We start from the raw sequence: 19,392 nt of genomic DNA, 5'->3' as shown, positions 1-19,392 counted from the left end.
AAGAGGAAATGGGCGTGTCGCTCTGATTTTTGAACTCTGCCGCCCTCCGTACTGCCAGGGTAACCATAGCAACGGCAGTACGCTGTCAGACTGGCAACATAAACGGAGAGAAGAAGAGGAGAGGTGATTGTTAAAAAGCTACGTAAGTTCAGGCTGAGCATCGTTAGCACGTTTGTTCGAAAACAAAAACAGCAGGTATTAAAAAAGGAGAATGTTTAATTTTTTAAAATTTTAGCCTTTAAAAACTGAAGCTAGAAAGCGGTTCTAAATTTACAAATGGATTCGGGAAAAGTTGTGCACAGAAGAAAGCCGGGGATCCCTGTAATTGGTTTGAAAGCATCCCAGAAGAGCCACCGCCATCAGGAGGTGAGCAGTTTGGAAATGTCTCCACCGGGAAAGTAAATGACATTGTTAGAGTGTGATAACGCCTGATTTACAGGTATTTAAAGCATCAACAGCTGAACACAATAGTGTTGCTGTTAAATTGTTTCTAACTTTTCTGAGCATTTCAGAAATTGCAAATTATATCCCAGCCTAAACTATAACCTAAATTCCTCTCCAGGTTAATGCTAAAAGTCTCGATCTCAGTAAGGTGATTTGTCTTCTTGAAGATCCTTTGACAGTAAGTTAAAAACCTGAATGCCAGTCCTCTTTTTTCTGCTATTGTATTACACATATAGTGCATTTAATCCCCCTATTTTTACTAAAGACTAACTTGAAGGAAAGGCACCTTTTTGTTCTGAAGAAACTACTGAAGAAAAGCCAAATTGGCTTTGTATCCTTTCGTTTTTTTTCTCATATTGTAGACTGTCTTTCTAAGAAATCCCTCTCATGCGTCACACAGCGCAGCAGATTGTCAAATTTTCCTCATTATGGTCCCCTGCTGCAGTGATGGAAATAGATCTGCTCTCATACCATGTAAACACAAAACCAAACATTGGTCCCAAGGCTCTAATTTATCACAGCATCACTCTTTCTGTCAGCATTTTCTGTGTTCAGAAATAGGCTCAGTTATCACAATGACCCATCACCTCCCCTCCCTTATCGGGATTTAGCTCTGCATGAGTGAACAATCTGCCAAAAACTTCTTTAACTGTCTGAAGCTTTTAAAAGAACTAACAGCCATCGCAAAAATACTCAACATCTGCGCAGAGAAGGTGACAGATCACCCCGAATATGTGTCCATTCTGTGTGAAGCTCTTACAATTTGTAGGTAAGAAACCCTTTCAAGCAAACAGCTCATATTTTATCTCACAAGATGATCTGATCATCAGAGTGCTGCTGTCTTTCGTCTCAGGCTTCCCTTTCTGAAGGAGAAGACATCTGACGAGCTGCACTACGCTCAGGATGTCACAGAGTTTCTCTCTCATATGGGTAATAAAGGGCTCGCAGATTGGCCAGTCACTGCTGCTTTAAATACATTTATATACAGGTGCAAATTATGTTGTTGGGTTTTTTTTTTAAAACAAAAAGACAGAAAGTAACATTATTTAATCGTAGAGTGTTAAAAATTCAAAACAGGAACAAAATTGTGAAACATTTCATAATTCCAGCTTCTAATTTTGAAACATTTTTATTATTTTAGTTGGTTTTTAATGGTCTTGTTTGCAATACATGATCACATTTTTACAAACCTAATGATCGAAAGATTTCTGCTGTGGCATGTTAACCTTACATGCTGCATGACAGTCAAAACAAGCTAGCTCCCTCTAAAGATGTGAATTTTTAAAAAACAACTCAGAAATATAGATTATTAAATTTTAAGAAATGTTTAATCATTTGAAGTTTTTGTTCTTCAGATGAGAATGACGACATGGAGCGCTTCTGAGTTGTGTTTCTCTTGGCAGGGTGTCTGATGAGAGTGTCTGATGCCGAAGTGAGGCAGCTCATATTTGAATGCGTGAAATCATTCTACAGCTCTGTGGCTCCCAAACAGATGCTCGATGGTACGGATGGTACCACACGAAAGCCTCGGACTTTCCCTTCTAACAACCGATTTTCTAGACTTTCACTAAGTGAGGCTCTGTCATGGCGTCTGTGGTGGCATGCTTGTGCTTTTCGTTGTCCTTTGTGTTTCTTCTCTTTTCTTTTCATTTGTTTTCTTCATGTTTTCTTTATTAGAATTGGTTAGATTTCATATAGATATGTACATGAGCTTACAGCCGTACCCAGTGTCCTATGAGGCTGTTCAGGATTAAGAGATAAAGTTTTTGAACACATGATAGCACAAGTTGAATAGATCATAAAATCTGTCAAATATGAGGCTGAAATAAGGATTGGTAAGTTATTTTTCAGATAATTTAAAAGAGTGTTTTGGGTAGACTTTCAAGAGGCATATCGCCAGTGTGAAGTAGGTGGCTGGTCAGTACAAGGGCTCATTTTTACTTATATATTTTGTTGTTAGTTTAGTCTTTATTAAAGTAATTGACCATCATTTGTTCCAGAAACTCATGTTTAGTGAGACTCTAATTTTTATTTTCATCTGAATCTAATTTGTGGGGGGGTTTTTTCTGACCGTGGCATGACTTTTTTTTAATGTTGATTCCTCTTTAGTTATTAGTGTAATTGTCTTGTTCCTTAAAGTGGACATAATGTGTTTTTCCTTAATTTCTGTTTTATGCACGCTTTTAGAATTTTTAATGATTATTTTTAACATTTCAAAAGTTTTGGGTAATGAGGAGATTAATTAATTAATCCATGTTTGACAAAAGCCTTTTTTTCATCTCCTGGCTCTGTAAAGGCTGATAACTCTAATATGTTCATCTAAGTTGCACAACTCTGCATATAAGCATAGAAGCACCACCTGCTTCTGTTTGTGAGGGTCAGCCAATCAGGATGAGGTTGGGGTAAGAGGAAAAGGGCTAAAATGACTTGTTTTAAACAGAAGCTGATGTGAGGGATTGCGCTATGGCTAAAATCACCTTAATAAATCCACTTTAAATGGCTTATAATGATCTCTTAGCTTGTTTCTTCCCTGATGTTGAACCTGGCATTTAAACATTTATAGTTGTATTTAATAATGTTTCTGCTCTGTTTCCTCAGGCCTCCAGCCGACCTCTCCAGGCTACAGGCTGCAGCTGCTGGAGCGCAGTGAGCTGGCTCAGACACTTCTCCTCTCCATGGCCACTCTCGAAAACCAGCCCACCATCAAACTGCAACTCCTTCACATCCTTCAGATCCTCTCCAGCTGCTCTGGTCAGTCATTTATTTCAATGCAGAGCCAGTGAGGGAGGGAAGGGGAGGAGCAGATGACCTCCTTCATTGGAGAACGTAGCCAGCTCTCAAGAACATAAATCAGACTTTCGGACAATGATGATTTTAAGTGTCCTTAAAATAACTGGGTTATTTACTGGGTTACACACGTCTATGTTTCACTTTACAACCACAGATATGAACTGTTCTTCAATACTCCACGCACGAGGAGCAGAGACGGTATGTCTCCACATGAACGACCACGATCCGACCGGCCAGGTCCTGTTCCGTTCTTCCGAAATCCTCTGGAACCTGCTGGAGAGGGGCAACAAGGAGGTGGTCACCGCTCAGCTCGGCACCCTGGAGTGTGTCCTGTACGCATGTCCTCCTCATTTAAGATGCTTTTAAATGTACACGATGTGCCTGATGGATGTAGAATCTTTTAAATGAGGCAGCATAAGGGAAATTTCCTTGGAGTTTACTTCACAAAAATTTCAAGATTTTAAGTACAATGTTTTTCTAATCTATTAAATGCCTTGAACAATCAACACACCTTTAAAAGACTAGGGAAGAAATACAGAACTACAATGAAATAAACATAACAAATACATCATTCTTTTGTTGTGTGTAATGATTTTACATAATTGAAATGCCTGCAGCTCTGATTTTAGCCAAACCATCATTTTTAATGGAAAAGTTTAATTATTTGTAATTCGTCTGATTTCTGTTGGTTGTGTGTTCCTTATGTGGCAGGCCTTTGTGCTGTCATTTATCCTTTGATAGCTGACTTTTGGCTTTATTTGTTCCTCAGCTCTCTGAAAGAAGCATTTTTTCACCTGCTGAACACCGGCTCTGGACATTCAGACCTCCAACTCAGAAACGATCTGCTCGTGATCACAACTCTCATTGCAGAAAGTCCAGGCTCACAGCTTATTGTGAGTACAGGACAGTTTAATAAATAGTCATTTTTTACTTTTTTTCACCCACCGGGTGTTTTTATGAATTTTTTAAATAATTTGAGGTGTTTCTTATTTTCAGGAGAGTTCATTTGCCAAACAGCTTGTGGTTTTCAGCACATTTCCAGAGCGTGAGGGCACTCGATCCTTTAAATGTTACACACTTTTTTACAAATGACTTCATTATTCATGAATACAGTAGCATCTTTTATGAAAATAAAACTGCTTATTTTATTTATGTTTTAGTGAAAAGTCACAACCCTTTGATCCGCAACCTGAAGCTCAGCTATAGTAACGAAGACTTGAAAATGAAGAAGTTGCTGCTGAATCTGCTGGTTGTTATGTCGAGGGACTTGGCTGCCCTACAGGTCAGTCACACGCTCACCCAGTTATTGTTTAAGTTTGGATAACCTGTGTGATGACTCAGTTTTCCTCTCTCAGCTTTATAAAGAAGAACATGTTGTTCTGGCTCTGCTGGCGCTCATGAAGCCGCCTGTCGCCTCCTTGTCTGAGTGTCAGTCGGGGTCACGACACTGGTCCGCTGCGCAAAAGGAGGAGCTCCAGCTGCAGGCGCTGGCCACCCTCGCCACCATCGGGCCGCTCATGTTGGAGGAGTACATTTCCTGTGAGGGGAGTACCTGTCTGCTACTCCTGCTGGACTGGTGTGTTGGGCCAGGTTAGGAAACACAAGAAAAACAAGACCAAGCAGAATCTGTACTGTATCTGAAAGGTTAAAGGTCAAGGGAATTGCAGTGTCCTATCAGAGTGTATTTGAGCCAAACACAAAGTCACTTATACACTCACTTTTTGTCATTACCATGATTTGCTACGCAACAGACATTTAAACAGCTTTTATCTCTTACACTTTATCATACTCTTCTTTTGTCTCTTAAAGGTTATTTTTTAATGCAACTGATAGTTTAACTAGTTTCACAGCTTACAAAATACCTCATAATCACACCCCCAAATCTAACCAAAAATAGCTCTTAAATAATACACATTTCAACTCCTCTCACATGCTTTTGACTTTTAATGAAGTATGTAATCCATGTAATACACACCTCATTAAATAAAGTCCAATGAAACATTTTCATTTGAATTTTTAATCAGGTTTTCTTTATCTGTATTTAGGAAATGGGTAAAACACTTGTTATATTTTAGATAATATCTATGCAGAAATATTCAAAGGAGCTTGCAAAGAAAATATATGCAGAAATATACAAAATCTTAAAGGGTTCGCAAACTTTTTCGCAAACTGAACAATCAGTCAGTAACTATATTCTCTCCTTTATTTCAGATTCTTACCTTGGCCAGGGTCACAGCTTCCACGCCACCGGAGGCAGAGGCGGTAAGAAGGCACAGACGCGGCACTGTATCAGAGTGCTGAGATCGGTGACTTCTCTGGGTGAAGAGTCTGTAAACCAGGACCTCTGTGATCAGGGAATCATCAACCAGCTTCTGGGTGACTGGACTGGACACATGACACATGTTCAATATCAACATTTACTGTTGATGAATTCAGTAGAGTCAAAGCTGTCGTGTTTCCTCAGGGATTCTCATGCAGATAGACGCGGGTCCTGATGAAGATGATGTCGTCGCTCTGGAGATAAAGTCGGATATTCAGGTGATCCTTTCAACGCTGTGTGAGACCGACATGCACAGAAAGGTAAAGCTCATATTGCTAACTTAATAAAAGGGCTTAGAACTGGCTAGTTGGATATCTGGTGAGTCTGTGTTTGTTTGCTGCCTGTTCTGTTTCATAGGAACTGTTTGGCTCAGAGGGAGTTGAGATGGCGGTTCATTTTCTGAAAAAAGGCTCCGACAAGTTTTACAGCGGCCTCGGACACAACAAGCTCGTGCTCTCCACAGTGGACTGTGTGTGGTCAGTGAACTGCAGCACACTTTAATAGATTAACTGCTGTATTTATTCATATTTGTACAGTCATTTACATTTGCCAGATCCAGGCTAGAGTAATATGAGAAACCAGAAGTGTAACTCTGTTAGCCAGATGTATGATGATGTCTTTGTTAGGCATAATTTAATTGTTTAATATAGTTTCTGTATTGGAGCAGATGAAAAACTCACTTCGATTTAATGGCATAACTGCCTTAGCGGACAAATGGGACTTGCTCAGTTTATATAATATGAATGCAGTTCAGCTCAGAGGCATTTAGCCTCTTAAATCTGGGGCCTTTTGCTGATAAGTATTTTATTTTCAATTTTATTTTCGTTTTTCTGAAGGTTTATGCAGTAAACTAGTCATAATGAACATTAATCAGTACGACTTACAGTCAGCTTGGGAGTGGCTGCAATCACGGCACTGTAAGAAGGTGACAGATGTACTATGGTTGTTCGCCTTCCTTGACTCCTCGCTCTAACCAGTGTTGCTCCCTGCCCAGGATGTGCACTTCCTCATAATTGAAAGATTGGCCACTGGCCTGCAGGTTCAATAGACTGCAGAGTCCCACCCCAAGGAAGCAGGTCTTCTGTGTGTTTAGCGAGAGGTTGTTTGGTTTCCCTGATGCATGATAAACAGCAGTCCTCCTGGCACTTAATGATGTACACTATATTATTCTGTTTACTCCGAGAGACCTGGGGTCCTTGGAGTGGACCATTTTTTGGCGAAAGTGATAGAAATGCTGTGTTTTTCAAAAAGCCTGTCTCAGCTGTTCACATAAGGCAGGGGTATCCAACTCCAGGCCTTAAGGGCCGGTTTTAGATATCACTCTGGGTTAACACACCTGAATCAAATGATTATTTCATTACCAGGCCTCTGGAGAACTTCAAGACATGTTGAGGAGGTAATTTTATCATTTAAATCAGCTGTGTTGGATCAAACACATCTAAAACCTGCAGGACACCGGCCCTTGAGGCCTGGAGTTGGACACCCCTGACATGAGGGATCATCAACAGTTTTTATGCAGGCAGTGATTAACCTTCTGGATCCTGGACGATCCTGGAGGGGGGGGGACTGTGCTCTGAGGAGATGGTGCTGTAGCGTTCTAATAATATCCAATTTGTGCTCCAGAGACTGGTGAGAGTTATACCTTAAATACTGGGCTGTAAGCATTGGTTTATGGTACACATAAACTTTCAAAAGTTTCCCTATTACTCACAGTAATTTGTCCTTTGCCTGTCCTATTTCATATCCTCCCTGGTGAACTCGATGTGTTTGTCCACAGAACGTGAGTGAATTGTGGTCCATATGAACAGAATCAACTTTCTGGGAAACATTATTTGCTACTTTCTACAATATTACCTACATTTAATCATAGTTTTATCCATAGGCTATAGTGTAGTAACAGATATGACCATCAGCAGAGGGTCAGTGAACTTTAACCTAATCTGGAGAAATATTTGATGTCTAACATTAGAAATAAAAGTACAGAATCTCAAGATCTGTTATAATGACCTCGAGTTCAGGTCATCATAACACTTGTTATACGGGTCTGAACTTGATTTTTCAGTTCTGTTATGGACTGCGAGCAGCTCAACAAGCACATTTTTTTGTTGCAATTACAAGCCAAATATCAGGGGTCTATTTTTTGTCTCCTACAGCTGAGAAAGTTTCTGTCTGTGCGCCTTTTCTCCCATCAGGTCGTGTGTCGTAGGCTGCTACACCACAGAAGATTACTTTCTGGTTAAAGACGGGGTGTTTCTTCTCCTCAACTTACTCAGTGTGAGTAAAAGTTTCCTGAATTTACTGTCGAGGCTTTAAAAGTTTCCTTTTTTCATCCTGTATTTTGTGATTAAAAATAGGATTTCAGCTGCTCTGTGTTAAAGCTAGTTCATGCAAGGCAGCGTTCACAGGTAATATAAACATCCTTTTCTCCTGCAGACAAGCCCCAGGTGTGTGCACGGTGTCGTCCTCGCCACCCTGCTAGAGTTATGTGACAACCCGAACACGGTGCCGTACATTCTGACGTGGAGGGACGGCAACGGACAGACGGCTCCGAGACTCCTGCTGCAGCTGTGGAGAGAGGAAGAGGAGGAGCTAGGAGTTCCTCGAAATCAACATGGAAGCATCGCAGGTCGGTCTGCGATGCTTCCATGTTGATTCAGATCATCGCACTGAGAACAGATTTCACCTTTTTCTTTCAATTAGATATCAAATTGAAATAAAGAACTTTATGTTTTTTAGATTTCTGCTGCACTAACAGGTAAATGTTTCTACTAAACTGCTGATGCAATTTTTTTTTTTTTTTAAAAAGTATCCTGTTAGTCTGTAATGTTGTTTTGGGGTCTTTTACGGGCGCCTCTGCTTTGTCCTCCACTGTCTGTGTTGGACTTCAACACACACAGCATTATTTCTTTTCCCAACCTGGATTTTGTAAACATCTGATTTTTATCTGACATTTTTATGTAACGATAACGTTCTGTACCACTGAGCCAACCAGATGCAGGGAATGGTTAAATAGAACTGGAAACAATGTAAATGAAAATACTTTTTTTGTATGTTTTTGCATAGCTGATGGATTTTGTTTTTTCATCTCTCCGTCTCAGACAGAAGGTTTTAAAAGTTTTACATTTTGCCAGCAGGTAAAAATCTGATTTTAGGCCCTTTTGTAATCTCATATATTTCTCTTTGTTATTTCTTTTATCTTGAAGATCCTCAGAGGCCCATCCACAGTCTTTTCCAGCTGGATGAAGCTCAGCTTTCATTTCCTGCTAACGTGCCGAGTGCTGCAGTATTGGAGATGTCAGAGAACCTGCGATCGAAGATTTACTCCGTCTTCTGCAAAATTGGTAACCAAACAAATTATTCAGTTTCATACTAAATGTAAAGTATTTATTAAGAAGATTTTGTAATTAGATTATTTGATTAGCCCAATTTCTTTGTAGCTCCTCCTATAGGCCAGTTATACATATTTATTTATTTAGTATTTATTTTTATTAATAAAAAAATACCATTAAAACAAAATCCAGAAGGTTGTAAAACAAAAGGCTATTTTTACATGTTGCTTTGTGTAGCCTTTCAAATCATATTCAGTCTCAATTTGGCTTTTTTAAATGAAATTTATCACTTATTGATTGAAGATATTTTGAAGTTTTGAAATATCAGAGTAATAAAATGATATCATGATGTTCTGTTCAAAACATTCAGTTGTTGGGCACAGCTAATATTGTTATATTAAAAAGCAATCAGGAGTATTTGTGACTTTTTCTTTTTCAGGGTTTCAGGATCTTCCTGGATTGTTGGGAAAAGATTATGTGACTCTGACCATCATCAGGAGATATCTAGACTTTAAGGTAAAAGTGAAGAGAAAATACTGTTGATGCTTCATATAATAGTTGCTCAGACTTACAATCTGTTCAAAGTTTGTTCAAACCTGAAATTAATATGAAGCTTTAGCTGTGAGTAGAGTAGAGATATTCAAAGTGAAAGTACAAAAGTCCTCGTTCAACAAAATACAGAGAGCGAGAACTCTGAGGGACCAACTTATTTTGTCTGACTGTGGCTGAACCAGCAGCTTAAGTTTTGGATACTCAGGCAGTGAAAGTCTGTCAGGAAAACAATCTATAAATAACCGTTAGTCACAGGGAGTAAAGACTTAAAGGAGTCTGGAGCTCTCTTAAAGGTTTCAGATGCAGAGGACATAAACCGAGATAAACATCAACATGTCTGTCTCTTGTGGTGCTGCAGGTCGGTGAGGTGTGGGATGAGATCAGCCGGGAACTGAGTCTGGAAGGCGTGAGGCCGATCAGCCCTGACCAGGAGGCTCTGAGCACCATCTGCAAGATCGCAGAGGACACGGCGAAGAGGATCGTGGAGGAACAAAACAGCATCCTGGAGCACCATCAGAAGGAGGACATCAGAGAAGAGAAACTCACATACACAGAGGTACGGAGTAAAGGAGTGGAAATAGCTTACATGAAAGTCACTTAAAATGTTTTTCTTTAACAAAAAACCCCAAAAAGACAAATTATATTACACAGATTGTTTTTTTTTTTTTCTTCCTGAGCTACTATACAAATAATCAGATTAATTTTCACATGCATAATCAAACAAATTCACTCTTTTTTTCTTTTTTTTCTTTTGTTGTATGTCTAGTAAAACGTTTTCATTGTATGTTTGACTAGAAGCAGAGATCATCTGGGACAATTTGTTTTGGTTGGAGGAGATCAGGCTTTTGCTGTGACTGCTCCGAAACTGCCTTTACATATCAGGACCTCTCCAACACTGGATACATTTAAAACTCAAATTCAAATTTTATTTGTCACGTACACAGTCATACACAGTACGATATGTAGTGAAATGCTTGGACAACTGCTCGTGACCTAAAGAAAACAAAAAAGGAAAAGGCTATGAATAAGATAGGAAATAAATATGAAAAATTAAAAAGGGTAAATTTAACTAGGAAGGAATAAAATATAAATTAAGGTTAAAAATGAAATAACTGTACAACACAAATTAGAATGAAGGGTAAATTTAACTGGGAAGAATAAGATAAAATATATAAATTAAAGTTGAAAATAAAATAACTGTACAACAAAATACACAATATAGAACTATATAAGAATGTATGAAGAAATCTAAATATAAATAAATATATACACAATAACAGCAGCTGTACAAGTATTAACTGGAAATGAAGAATATAGTGCCAGTTTTAAAGCAATCCACATTATGTCTTAATTCTGTATGAATCTGTCATTATTTTATTCTTATTATTTTCTTATCTTTTATTTTACTTTCCTTTTAAATTTTATCTGATTATTTTATCGTACAGTTCTTTGGTCAACAGTTGTTGTTTTTAAAAGTGCTATATAAATAAAATTGATTTGATATAAAATGAATTCTGACTTTTTTCTGTCTTTATCGCAGATTGAAAGACGAACAAAAGGAGTTCATGGCGAAGTCATGGGAGGGTTATGTTTCCAGGACTTCAAACTATGAAGCCCTGAAGGTTTAAAGATTTTTAACTATAAATTCTATCCTAATAATAATAATAATAATAATAATAATAATAATAATAATAACAATAATAATATCTAGATTCTCAGTATAAGTAGTAAGTGTATATTTTTGTTATGGGCTTTGTATACAGGAAGTAAAAGCACAGAGGGAGAAGTACGCCGAATCATCCAGACCTAAACCAAAGCACGAGGACGCTGCTATCCGCCCTGCTGAGGTCTTTACACTTAACCTTTCATGACTTTTACAGGTCACCCGCTTAATTGATTAAAATACTTAAATCTCATATCTTATTTTCACAAAATGGAGCAAAGAAAAAAGTCTGTTTCAGGTATAGCTCATTTTCTGGTTCTGAGAATGAGCATTTTTAATGCATGTAATGAATTTCAGCTTAATTTGGAGTTTGTGGCTTAGAAAGCATCTCTGAAATGAGTTTTAATAGTAGATAAATCCTGACATTCAGGGGCCCAATAACATAAATGAAGAAGATGAATGAAAATGTATAAGATGAGATTAGACGTACTTTATTATTGCCAAACTTGGGAAAGTCCTTTGTTACATTAGTTAAACTAAAGTTAAATGGAGCAAACTAATAAATAGCCTTTCTAATAACTTCAGTATATCTTAACTCTGCACTAATAATGCACAAAGCAGGGGGTAAGAACAAATGGTGGTGAGGAATTGGTGTAGTTATTATGCAAACTTTTAATATTTTAAGGTGATAACCAAATATAAATCTGAAGTTTTGGAATATGCTCTGTAAAGAGTTGTTAGATACAAAAAAGTTTCTTTATCTTTAATTCAGTTCTTTTCCTGTTATTTGTGAACAATGATCAAAATTTTAAAAATTGAGGAGCAACTCGCTGTAGTCTTGACGTTCTGTTTCGGTGTGTTTCAGCATTTCATCGGACACGTCGTTGGAGTGGAGAGCACGGACGCTCAGGGTCCAGCAGGAGTGAAGGTGACGCTGGTCAGAACGCCGGTCAGAGCCCCAAGTCAGGACAAAGGAGAACCAACAATACCAAACCCAGACTACTTCAGCACGGCGTCTTCTGCAGACTGACGTTACCGAAGTCACTCTTAATACAAGGCATTCACATTGTCATGTCACAGCATTTATTGTGCTGTATGCTCATAAAATTAAACTGCATTAATGTAAAGACTGCATTAAGGTGTTTTACAGGACTTGTCAAGATACATGAGTAGAGCAGAGGGGTCAGAAAGTTCATTACAACTTAAAGTGAACTTTAATAGTTTAAAGCAGTCCAAAATAACTGAGTCCAATCGGCAAGAAGATACATACGTTTTGTTTTTGTTTTTAAACGGGGGGGAAAAAGGGCAGTGAAGGAGTGACTCAGTGCAAACAACCCACACTAAAAAAATTATATTATAATACTCAAAAATGCAGACTTTAAGTAAGTTAATTATGCAAGTTTTTTGTAATTTTGTTACAAAGTGAAATGTTAAACATTAAACTTAATGGTTAAATGAAATTTACTTAATTGGTGGGCATTCAGTTTATACCAAGCATGTTTACCTTATTGATTAATAATTTGAATAATTTGCATTTTACTCACAGTTATTGCTTCATATTTATGAGGACAAGTACTATTGTTTTGAGTGCAAGGTGTAATTCTAGACAGAGTGATGATTAGGGATTAGACACAGGTGGAGACTCAAAACTCCAGAGCAAAACAGAAGGAAAATGAAGAGAAAACAACCTAAAGGTATGGAAGTTTGTATCCACCATCTAAAAAACACAATTTGGGGTTGTTAACTTAAAAAGAAAATAGCTTAAAATTGTACCTTTGCTCTGCCTGGCAAAATGTTTTTTTCTTTTTCTGTTGCAGAAACAAGCTTGCATAAAAAAAGACACGTACTAAACACAGAGACAAGAAAACTCACATTAAACATGAACCCAACAGCATTAACACAGAGACGAGAACAGATTGGGACAATCTAAACTCAAAATAGGAACCGAAGCAAAGTACAGACCAAGATCTAAAAACTAAGGCTAGAACAAGAAAACCAACTTGTCAGGAAGAGAAAACAAGAAAGATAAAAGAAAAATAATTCAAGAAAGCTGCTTATAGTGTTTACATTTCTGGTTCCTGTGGCTCTAGAGGGATGCAGCAGATGCAGACGTGAGGTCACTCCATGTGTACAATCAACATCTTGTAGTCTAGCCCACCACCCCAGCCCTTTATACAGGCACACACACACACAGTCTCTGTCCTTTCAGACAATGTTACACTGGCTTACTTTAATTTCCTGAAGACTTATCTGAGCCATAACCAGACTATTATATTTTTATTTATTTACATATTTTTCAAGTCCTCTCAGTGTGACTGTGAGAAGCAGTAACTTGGCTTTCCTTTGGAGCTAACATGACTTATTTCGGTGCACAGAGCATTCATATACAACCTGTTTTAAATTCAAATTGTTTTGTTTTTTTCAAATAATTATGGTTTTTGCATCAAAACTAATAAAAAAGGAATTAGATTTATTAACAATAATCTTTAAATCGTTAAAAATAAAATTCTAATGTTTTGGTATGTTTTCATCCTGCATTTATGTAACCACTCCTGCACCACGAACAAAGAGAGCCTGAACAATCAATGTGGCCTCATAGACTCCGCTGCATTATGTAACATCACTTTACCTTCAAACATAATAAGCCCACAGTGTAATTACATCCACTCGAGGTTAAAGCTCTCATTAAATGCTGCAGTTTTTTTGGCTGTAAAAATTAAACTTTTTACTGCTGGGTTGTTAAAAAGTATTTTCTCTTTTATGGGTTACATAAGTGACTGCAGTGCATTAACACACATGTTCCTTCAAGCGTGCAACATGCTGCACAGAGCGACCTCTTCTTCTTCTCCTCCTCTCTCCGCTCTCACCCGTTTCACTGGCTGGATGGCCAAATCACCCCTGACAGGCCGGAGCTTTCATGCGGCGCTGCGAGTGTTTGTGTGGCACACTGTACAAAAGAGCAGGGACACACAGGACCCTCTTCAGCACGTCAGGCTGCCCCCTGTTTGCTCAGACTGCCGAGGGGCTTCACGGGGCCGGAGGTCCGTCTGCCGTCGATGAAGGCACGTCTGGATCCCAACTGGATGCTCATCAACTCCACGAGGACCTCCTAACTTCAAACTGTGAGGCTGATTTGTTTTACCTGAAGGCTGATGACGCTGTGGAGACACCAACAATAAATGGCTTATAACACATTATAATGAAGCTGTTAAAGTGATAAAGTAAAAGTTTATATAATTACAGCTTTTACTGTCATCAGTTAGCTTCTGCTTAAGGCAAATACGTCCAAAAACATTTTAAAATGTGTTATAAACTATTTATTAAAGGGTCACACAGTGTAAGCCTTAGAAATACTAAACAAGAAGACTTAAAATAAGGTATTGATATTAATAAAAAATTAATATCCTCAAACATTTCCTTGCTTTAGTGGCTTTGAAACTGAGATGTGACAAAACATATGTCAGGCTGTGATATCAGTTTGAATTACCTCAATATGACTAAACTAGTTGGGTTAAAGACAGTTTTATGTTGTCTGCGACATATTAGGTTTGTTACAATGAATAGCTCGAAATAAAATTTAAAAGTGTTCATTTCTCCACAGAGATTTACTTCTCTTGAGTATGGTTTAAATATGTATCTATTAAAAACATCCTCAAATAAACCAGGCAGTTCAAAGTGAGGCAGAAATCTGTTTTTAAAGTCACTGATTTCCATCAAGAAGATTAAGTTCTCCTTGAGATAAATCGGAGGGTGTCACAGCAGGATAAATGAGATGTGGAAGAAAAATGTGTCTTTTCCCTTTATTTTTCTGTAAAATGCATCTAATTATATCTTTTTGGGCTTTTCCCGTCAAACAGTGAAGGCATCCAAAATAACCATAATATATTCAGCCAGTTTGCCAGACACTGAGTGAGCCTAGTCCTAAATTAAAAGAAAATTTCACTGAAGAGCTCCTCTGAAAAATGTTTTAAATCTAAGTCCATGTCTGGGAAACTGAGCCATACTGTCTGCATAAATCTCATCTAACAATGCTCACTTAATGAAAACAGTAAGAGGGATGGGAGTTTTCCTCTCCTGCAGGAAGCTCCTCTACCGTCTGAGAAACGGAGGCAGCAGGAATGATGATCAGACTGGGAAGACTGACACCGGGATACTTCCGCCTCCTCCAGGTTTGTGACTCTAAATTCCTGATTACATCCATGTTTCGTCATTAAGTGGTTCTTCATCAGTAAATGTGTGTACACAGAAAAGTCTTCTAGCTGTCGTTATCATAAAGCAAATCTGAGTCTGAATGAATAATTTATGGTTTCTATACATTTTTAATAGCGATACTTTAGACTATGACAAACAGCAGCAGTGTACAGGATGTTCAGAAAGCTCCATCTCTGGAGGGTTTATGTTATATAAGCTGTTCAGACTCCAGCAAAAGAAAAATAACTGATGCTGTCGTCCTGCTCAGTTCTCGAAAGTACCAAAAATGGTGGTGAGGTAGGTGAGTAGATTTAATGTTTACCTTCATAAAAAATGAGTGACTTCTTCTTTAGCCTTTACTTTATATCAATTTGATCTTTAATCGCTCACAGATCAAAGACACATCAGTGGTTTTAGGAAAACTTTTCCCCTCCATTGGCCCATCGGGCGATTAAATCACACTTTTTGTGTCTAATTTAATTCCTTCATATACTGTTAATTTAAGCTATATTAAAGTAGTTGAAAAAAACTGCAGTGAAGCAGGTTGTGTCTGGTGGTAAGGAGGTAGGTCTGTCACGCCTAGAGGGTGGAGTTATGCAGACTCCTGGGCGTGTCCAACAGATGCACAGATGACAGGTTATGATGTTTGCTACTGTAGTGAAGTTGGAAAGGGTTTAAAACTTGTTACTTTAACAATGATTAGATTTTATTAATCCACTCTGAAAATAAAAAAAATGGAAAACTAACTGAAGACATGCAGAAGAGACAGTGTGGCAAAGGACTGCGGGGTGAGACGGCGCTGTGTATACACAGAAATGCAATCGGGGATGTGAACACAGCAGTGAAAAAAAAGAAGTAGGTGCAGACAATCAGCACAATCACAGGGGAGGACGTAAAATTTATTACAAGTCACGGAAGATGACTTATAAAGTAGAACAGGAAGTAAGCAATCATAACCAAATAGTGAAACACAAACGTAAACTTAACATGGGGAAAAAATCTGAGCAAACTAATAAAATCTGATATATACAGTAACTCGAAGAAAGACCTCAAGACTGAAAAGACTAAAGAAATACAGAATGACAATGTAAAGAAAAAAACTAAGACCCAGTTAGAGGGTATTTATTAATAATAAACGAGAAATAGTGCTGGTCCACGGGGAGATGGAGTCGGTTATGGAGGGTGTGTGAGGACTGATTCGATATCACGATTTGGTCATTTGTGTTGGTTATTTTTACATTAGTGAAATGTTACCAGGAAAATAAAGGGATCAAGATTCATTTGTGTTCTTTATGCCCACACATTTTTATTACCGTTATTAGTGCTGTTTTGTCAAAGCAAGCATTTGTGCCCTGACACACATTGATGAGACGAATCCGTCACTTCCAACTCCTCATCATCAGTGGTAAAAGGGTTAATTTTACCCCAAACCACGACCTTTCCTAAACCCAACTAGAGAAGTTATATATGTAAGCATCACATTTATCGTCCCGGTTATCAGTCTCATTTAAGGTGTGGAAATTAAGGCACTTTCTGGGGACTTTCCTTTGTTTTATTGAATTTAACTTTATTGGACAGCGTGAACATTTAAAGCTGTCATCAGCCAGATGAATTATTACCCAAGTGGAGCATTCACTGAAAGCTTTAGTGTCTCACTATAGCAGTCCCTAGGTGACTGAAAGGAAAACACTCAGTGAGGAGTAAGAATATTTTAACAGCCTTTCTTCACCTGTGTGTCCACCTCGTCCACAGAGGCAGATGTCGGGTGAGGTCCAGATTCAGCCGCAGAGCAGCCTCATCGATCCTATCGCCATGACGATGGCCGCGGTGGGGATGGGAGTGTCTCTGTACAGCGCCAGGCGGATGTCAGAGAGAGTCCAGCTGAAGCGGCCAAACGCCTGAGAGATCTCACCTGTTCACCGGTTCAGTTTCTGCGGTTCATGCGACATGTGTTTGTGAACGTCAGAGAAAGTCAGCGGAGGAGGAGTGTGTTTATGTGTGTGGGTGTGTCTGTGTGGTGCTAGAAGGAAAATCTAAGTGTCCCCGAAGGAAAATGTGAGTCGGTCATCAGCATGTCGCATGTGTGAAGCTGTAGTTTGATAACCCTACGTGTTGTGTGCAGGATGTCTTTAAAAGGAGTGCATATTAAATCAGAGATTTGTACTTTAATTCAGTTAATCATCAATTAACAAACAGCATTAGAGTTTAGTTTTAATTTAAAAATGTGTATAATACAGATGTAATTCAATTCAATTTTATTTATATAGAACCAAATCACAACAAGTCGCCTCAAGGTGCTTTTTATTGTCAGCTAAAAATCCTACAATAATACAAGGAAAACAGAGAAAAGCCCAACAATGATTAGACCCCCTATGAACAAGTGCTTTGGTGACAGTGGGAAGGAAAAACTCCTTTTTAACAGGAAGAAACATCCAGCAAAACTAATGTAAGTTGAAAATCTTACAAAGTTATTTTATTCATTAATATTAGTCACAAACACACCTTTCCAGGCATTTCTGTTAGTTTTTATATAAATTATTAAGCAGCATCACATCTGAGTATTTCTTCACTAATCACACTAAGCATCTTCGAAGCATCTTCGAACGACTTACTGAAGAAGATGTCTGTAAATGTAAGATGCTAACTCAGAGATATCTACACTTCTTTGTGCATCTAATAAAAATGTTCACATTTTCTGAGCTCTGTGTGCAGACTAATGTTTTCAAACAGCAGACTGCAGTCCATTCAGGTGCTTCTCGGCTCAAGGACAACAAGCCTTTAAAGCACCATTCTGTCCTGTAAAAGCAGACAGGACGGACACATCAGTCAGAATGTTTTCAAAGCGCTCTCTGGTTCTCAGGCTTCATCCATGTGGAAACGGTCTGAGGGGAAACGGATGCTGTCAGGCGACTGCACAGTCTGTATGGGGTGATTAATGTGACTGAAGCTCCAGCAGAGGAAGTGATTTTACTGCAAGGCGTGAATCGTGACATGAGTTTATTTTCAAATCGACTGATTCTTCGGTCTCACATGAGTTTGTCAAATGGTCCGGGATGTTGGGATGAACAGACTCCCTTTTCCGGTTCTCGCTTTGGGTCACGCTTTGAATCGGTTCTTTCCAATCAGGCCTGGGAGTGACTCAGAGCTGTAAAGGATGATACCCAGTAATAAATAGGGGAATTACAATATCACTGCTGATCTAGATGACCGAGCCCTCCTGTGGGTCACTGCATGGGACTTGTTTCTGTATCATATCAGCACATCTGCCTCCAGATGGACACCAAATAACACCCTGTCCTTTTCTGTGTCTCATTCCTGAACATAAAGACATACAAAACCATAAAATTGATGCTTCTAATATAGATCGAGATTATATTGAAAGAGCTTCTAGGAAATTTAGTTAGTGCCTGTTAACTGCATGGTGATCATGTTCATCTTAGAATTGACATTTCAACATCTCTGGTGTTCATAATTTTATTGTTTGACTTTCATTTGTGAGCACAGAGTGTAAATAAAAGTTGGATCTTTAGCCACCGAGGCTGTTTGTTTGTGAGGACAGAGTTGTGAACTGAGGAAGAGAAAACACAACTCTCGTGGTGTTAATCACAGAGCAGCTGTGCCCTGTTGTTTCCTTCTGATTGACTCTAATGGGACGACAAATTACAGAATGAACCACATGCTGTACTCAATAAGATAACTGAAGAGCAAACTGAGACCATGATCTCTTTATATTAACTGTGGTCATAAATCTTATGTTTGTTTGTGAGCAGGGCAAACGTCTGAGTCTGCAGACCCGCAGAATCTGAAATAATTAGGATGTGTAGGATGTGTAGCCTTCACTCAGATTAAAAGATTCCTGTTTATTTACCTGTTCCCTCACTGACTTTACCTTGCTCTTGTCCTCCTTTACTCATCGTTGATTCTCTCATCTTCTTATTTTGAGTTAGTTTAACTTTATTTAGTTTAACTTTATTGATCCTAAAATAAGTGGGAAATGTAATCACTTATATTAATAGTCATAATTAATAATCCAGGTCCTGAAAGGTGTACGTAAGATGTGCATACTAACAATTTCCCTGTGCTACATCTCTCTGAAACTACTC

General features: G+C 38.4%; 1 protein-coding gene and 2 long non-coding RNA genes across 5 annotated transcripts; 2 read left to right on the top strand and 1 right to left on the bottom strand.

Moving 5' to 3' along the window:
• The first annotated feature begins 8 nt into the window (after window positions 1-8).
• LOC102314311 (cilia- and flagella-associated protein 69) lies at window positions 9-13,479 on the top strand. 3 transcript variants are annotated; one of them, XM_014339608.2, is made up of 22 exons: window positions 9-142; window positions 236-366; window positions 563-622; window positions 710-775; window positions 1,104-1,213; window positions 1,298-1,374; window positions 1,848-2,015; window positions 3,043-3,195; window positions 3,389-3,566; window positions 4,004-4,127; window positions 4,231-4,279; window positions 4,395-4,516; window positions 4,590-4,824; window positions 5,446-5,610; window positions 5,699-5,814; window positions 5,912-6,030; window positions 7,747-7,828; window positions 7,988-8,180; window positions 8,758-8,895; window positions 9,323-9,399; window positions 9,794-9,991; window positions 11,964-13,479. In XM_014339608.2, the coding sequence occupies exons 2-22, from the start codon at window positions 277-279 to the stop codon at window positions 12,126-12,128; spliced, it is 2,685 nt and encodes an 894-aa protein (XP_014195094.2). In that variant the 5' UTR covers window positions 9-142; window positions 236-276; the 3' UTR covers window positions 12,129-13,479. The 3 variants fall into 3 exon arrangements, with proteins under 3 accessions (XP_014195094.2, XP_005941001.3, XP_042081339.1); XM_005940939.3 differs by having other exon boundaries at window positions 9-366; window positions 1,848-1,946; window positions 11,964-13,478; XM_042225405.1 differs by lacking the exon at window positions 9-142 and having other exon boundaries at window positions 320-439; window positions 1,114-1,213.
• LOC121815277 lies at window positions 4,683-6,857 on the bottom strand. Its single transcript, XR_006054963.1, has 3 exons — window positions 6,439-6,857; window positions 5,454-5,748; window positions 4,683-4,807 (listed from the first exon to the last, which is right to left on the bottom strand). It is a non-coding gene; the product is annotated as an uncharacterized LOC121815277 (long non-coding RNA).
• A 452-nt stretch (window positions 13,480-13,931) lies between the features above and the next one.
• LOC106633619 lies at window positions 13,932-17,988 on the top strand. Its single transcript, XR_006054962.1, has 3 exons — window positions 13,932-14,220; window positions 15,179-15,267; window positions 17,042-17,988. It is a non-coding gene; the product is annotated as an uncharacterized LOC106633619 (long non-coding RNA).
• Window positions 17,989-19,392: the final 1,404 nt, after the last annotated feature.

The sequence above is a fragment of the Haplochromis burtoni genome, unplaced genomic scaffold (genome assembly GCF_018398535.1).
Source record: "Haplochromis burtoni strain Fernald_Lab_line unplaced genomic scaffold, NCSU_Asbu1 Contig_171, whole genome shotgun sequence".
Classification (NCBI taxonomy): Eukaryota; Metazoa; Chordata; class Actinopteri; order Cichliformes; family Cichlidae; genus Haplochromis; species Haplochromis burtoni.
Note: the sequence above shows the minus strand (reverse complement) of the source record. Positions and strands in the feature narration are given on the sequence as shown.

Coding starts and splice junctions, on each gene's coding strand:
- LOC102314311 (XM_014339608.2), top strand. CDS start 277: ATGGATTCGGGAAAAGTTGTGCACAGAAGAAAGCCGGGGATCCCTGTA. Junction 3,567..4,003: donor GGCACCCTGGAGTGTGTCCT/GTACGCATGTCC, acceptor TTTGTTCCTCAG/CTCTCTGAAAGAAGCATTTT. Junction 5,611..5,698: donor AATCATCAACCAGCTTCTGG/GTGACTGGACTG, acceptor GTGTTTCCTCAG/GGATTCTCATGCAGATAGAC.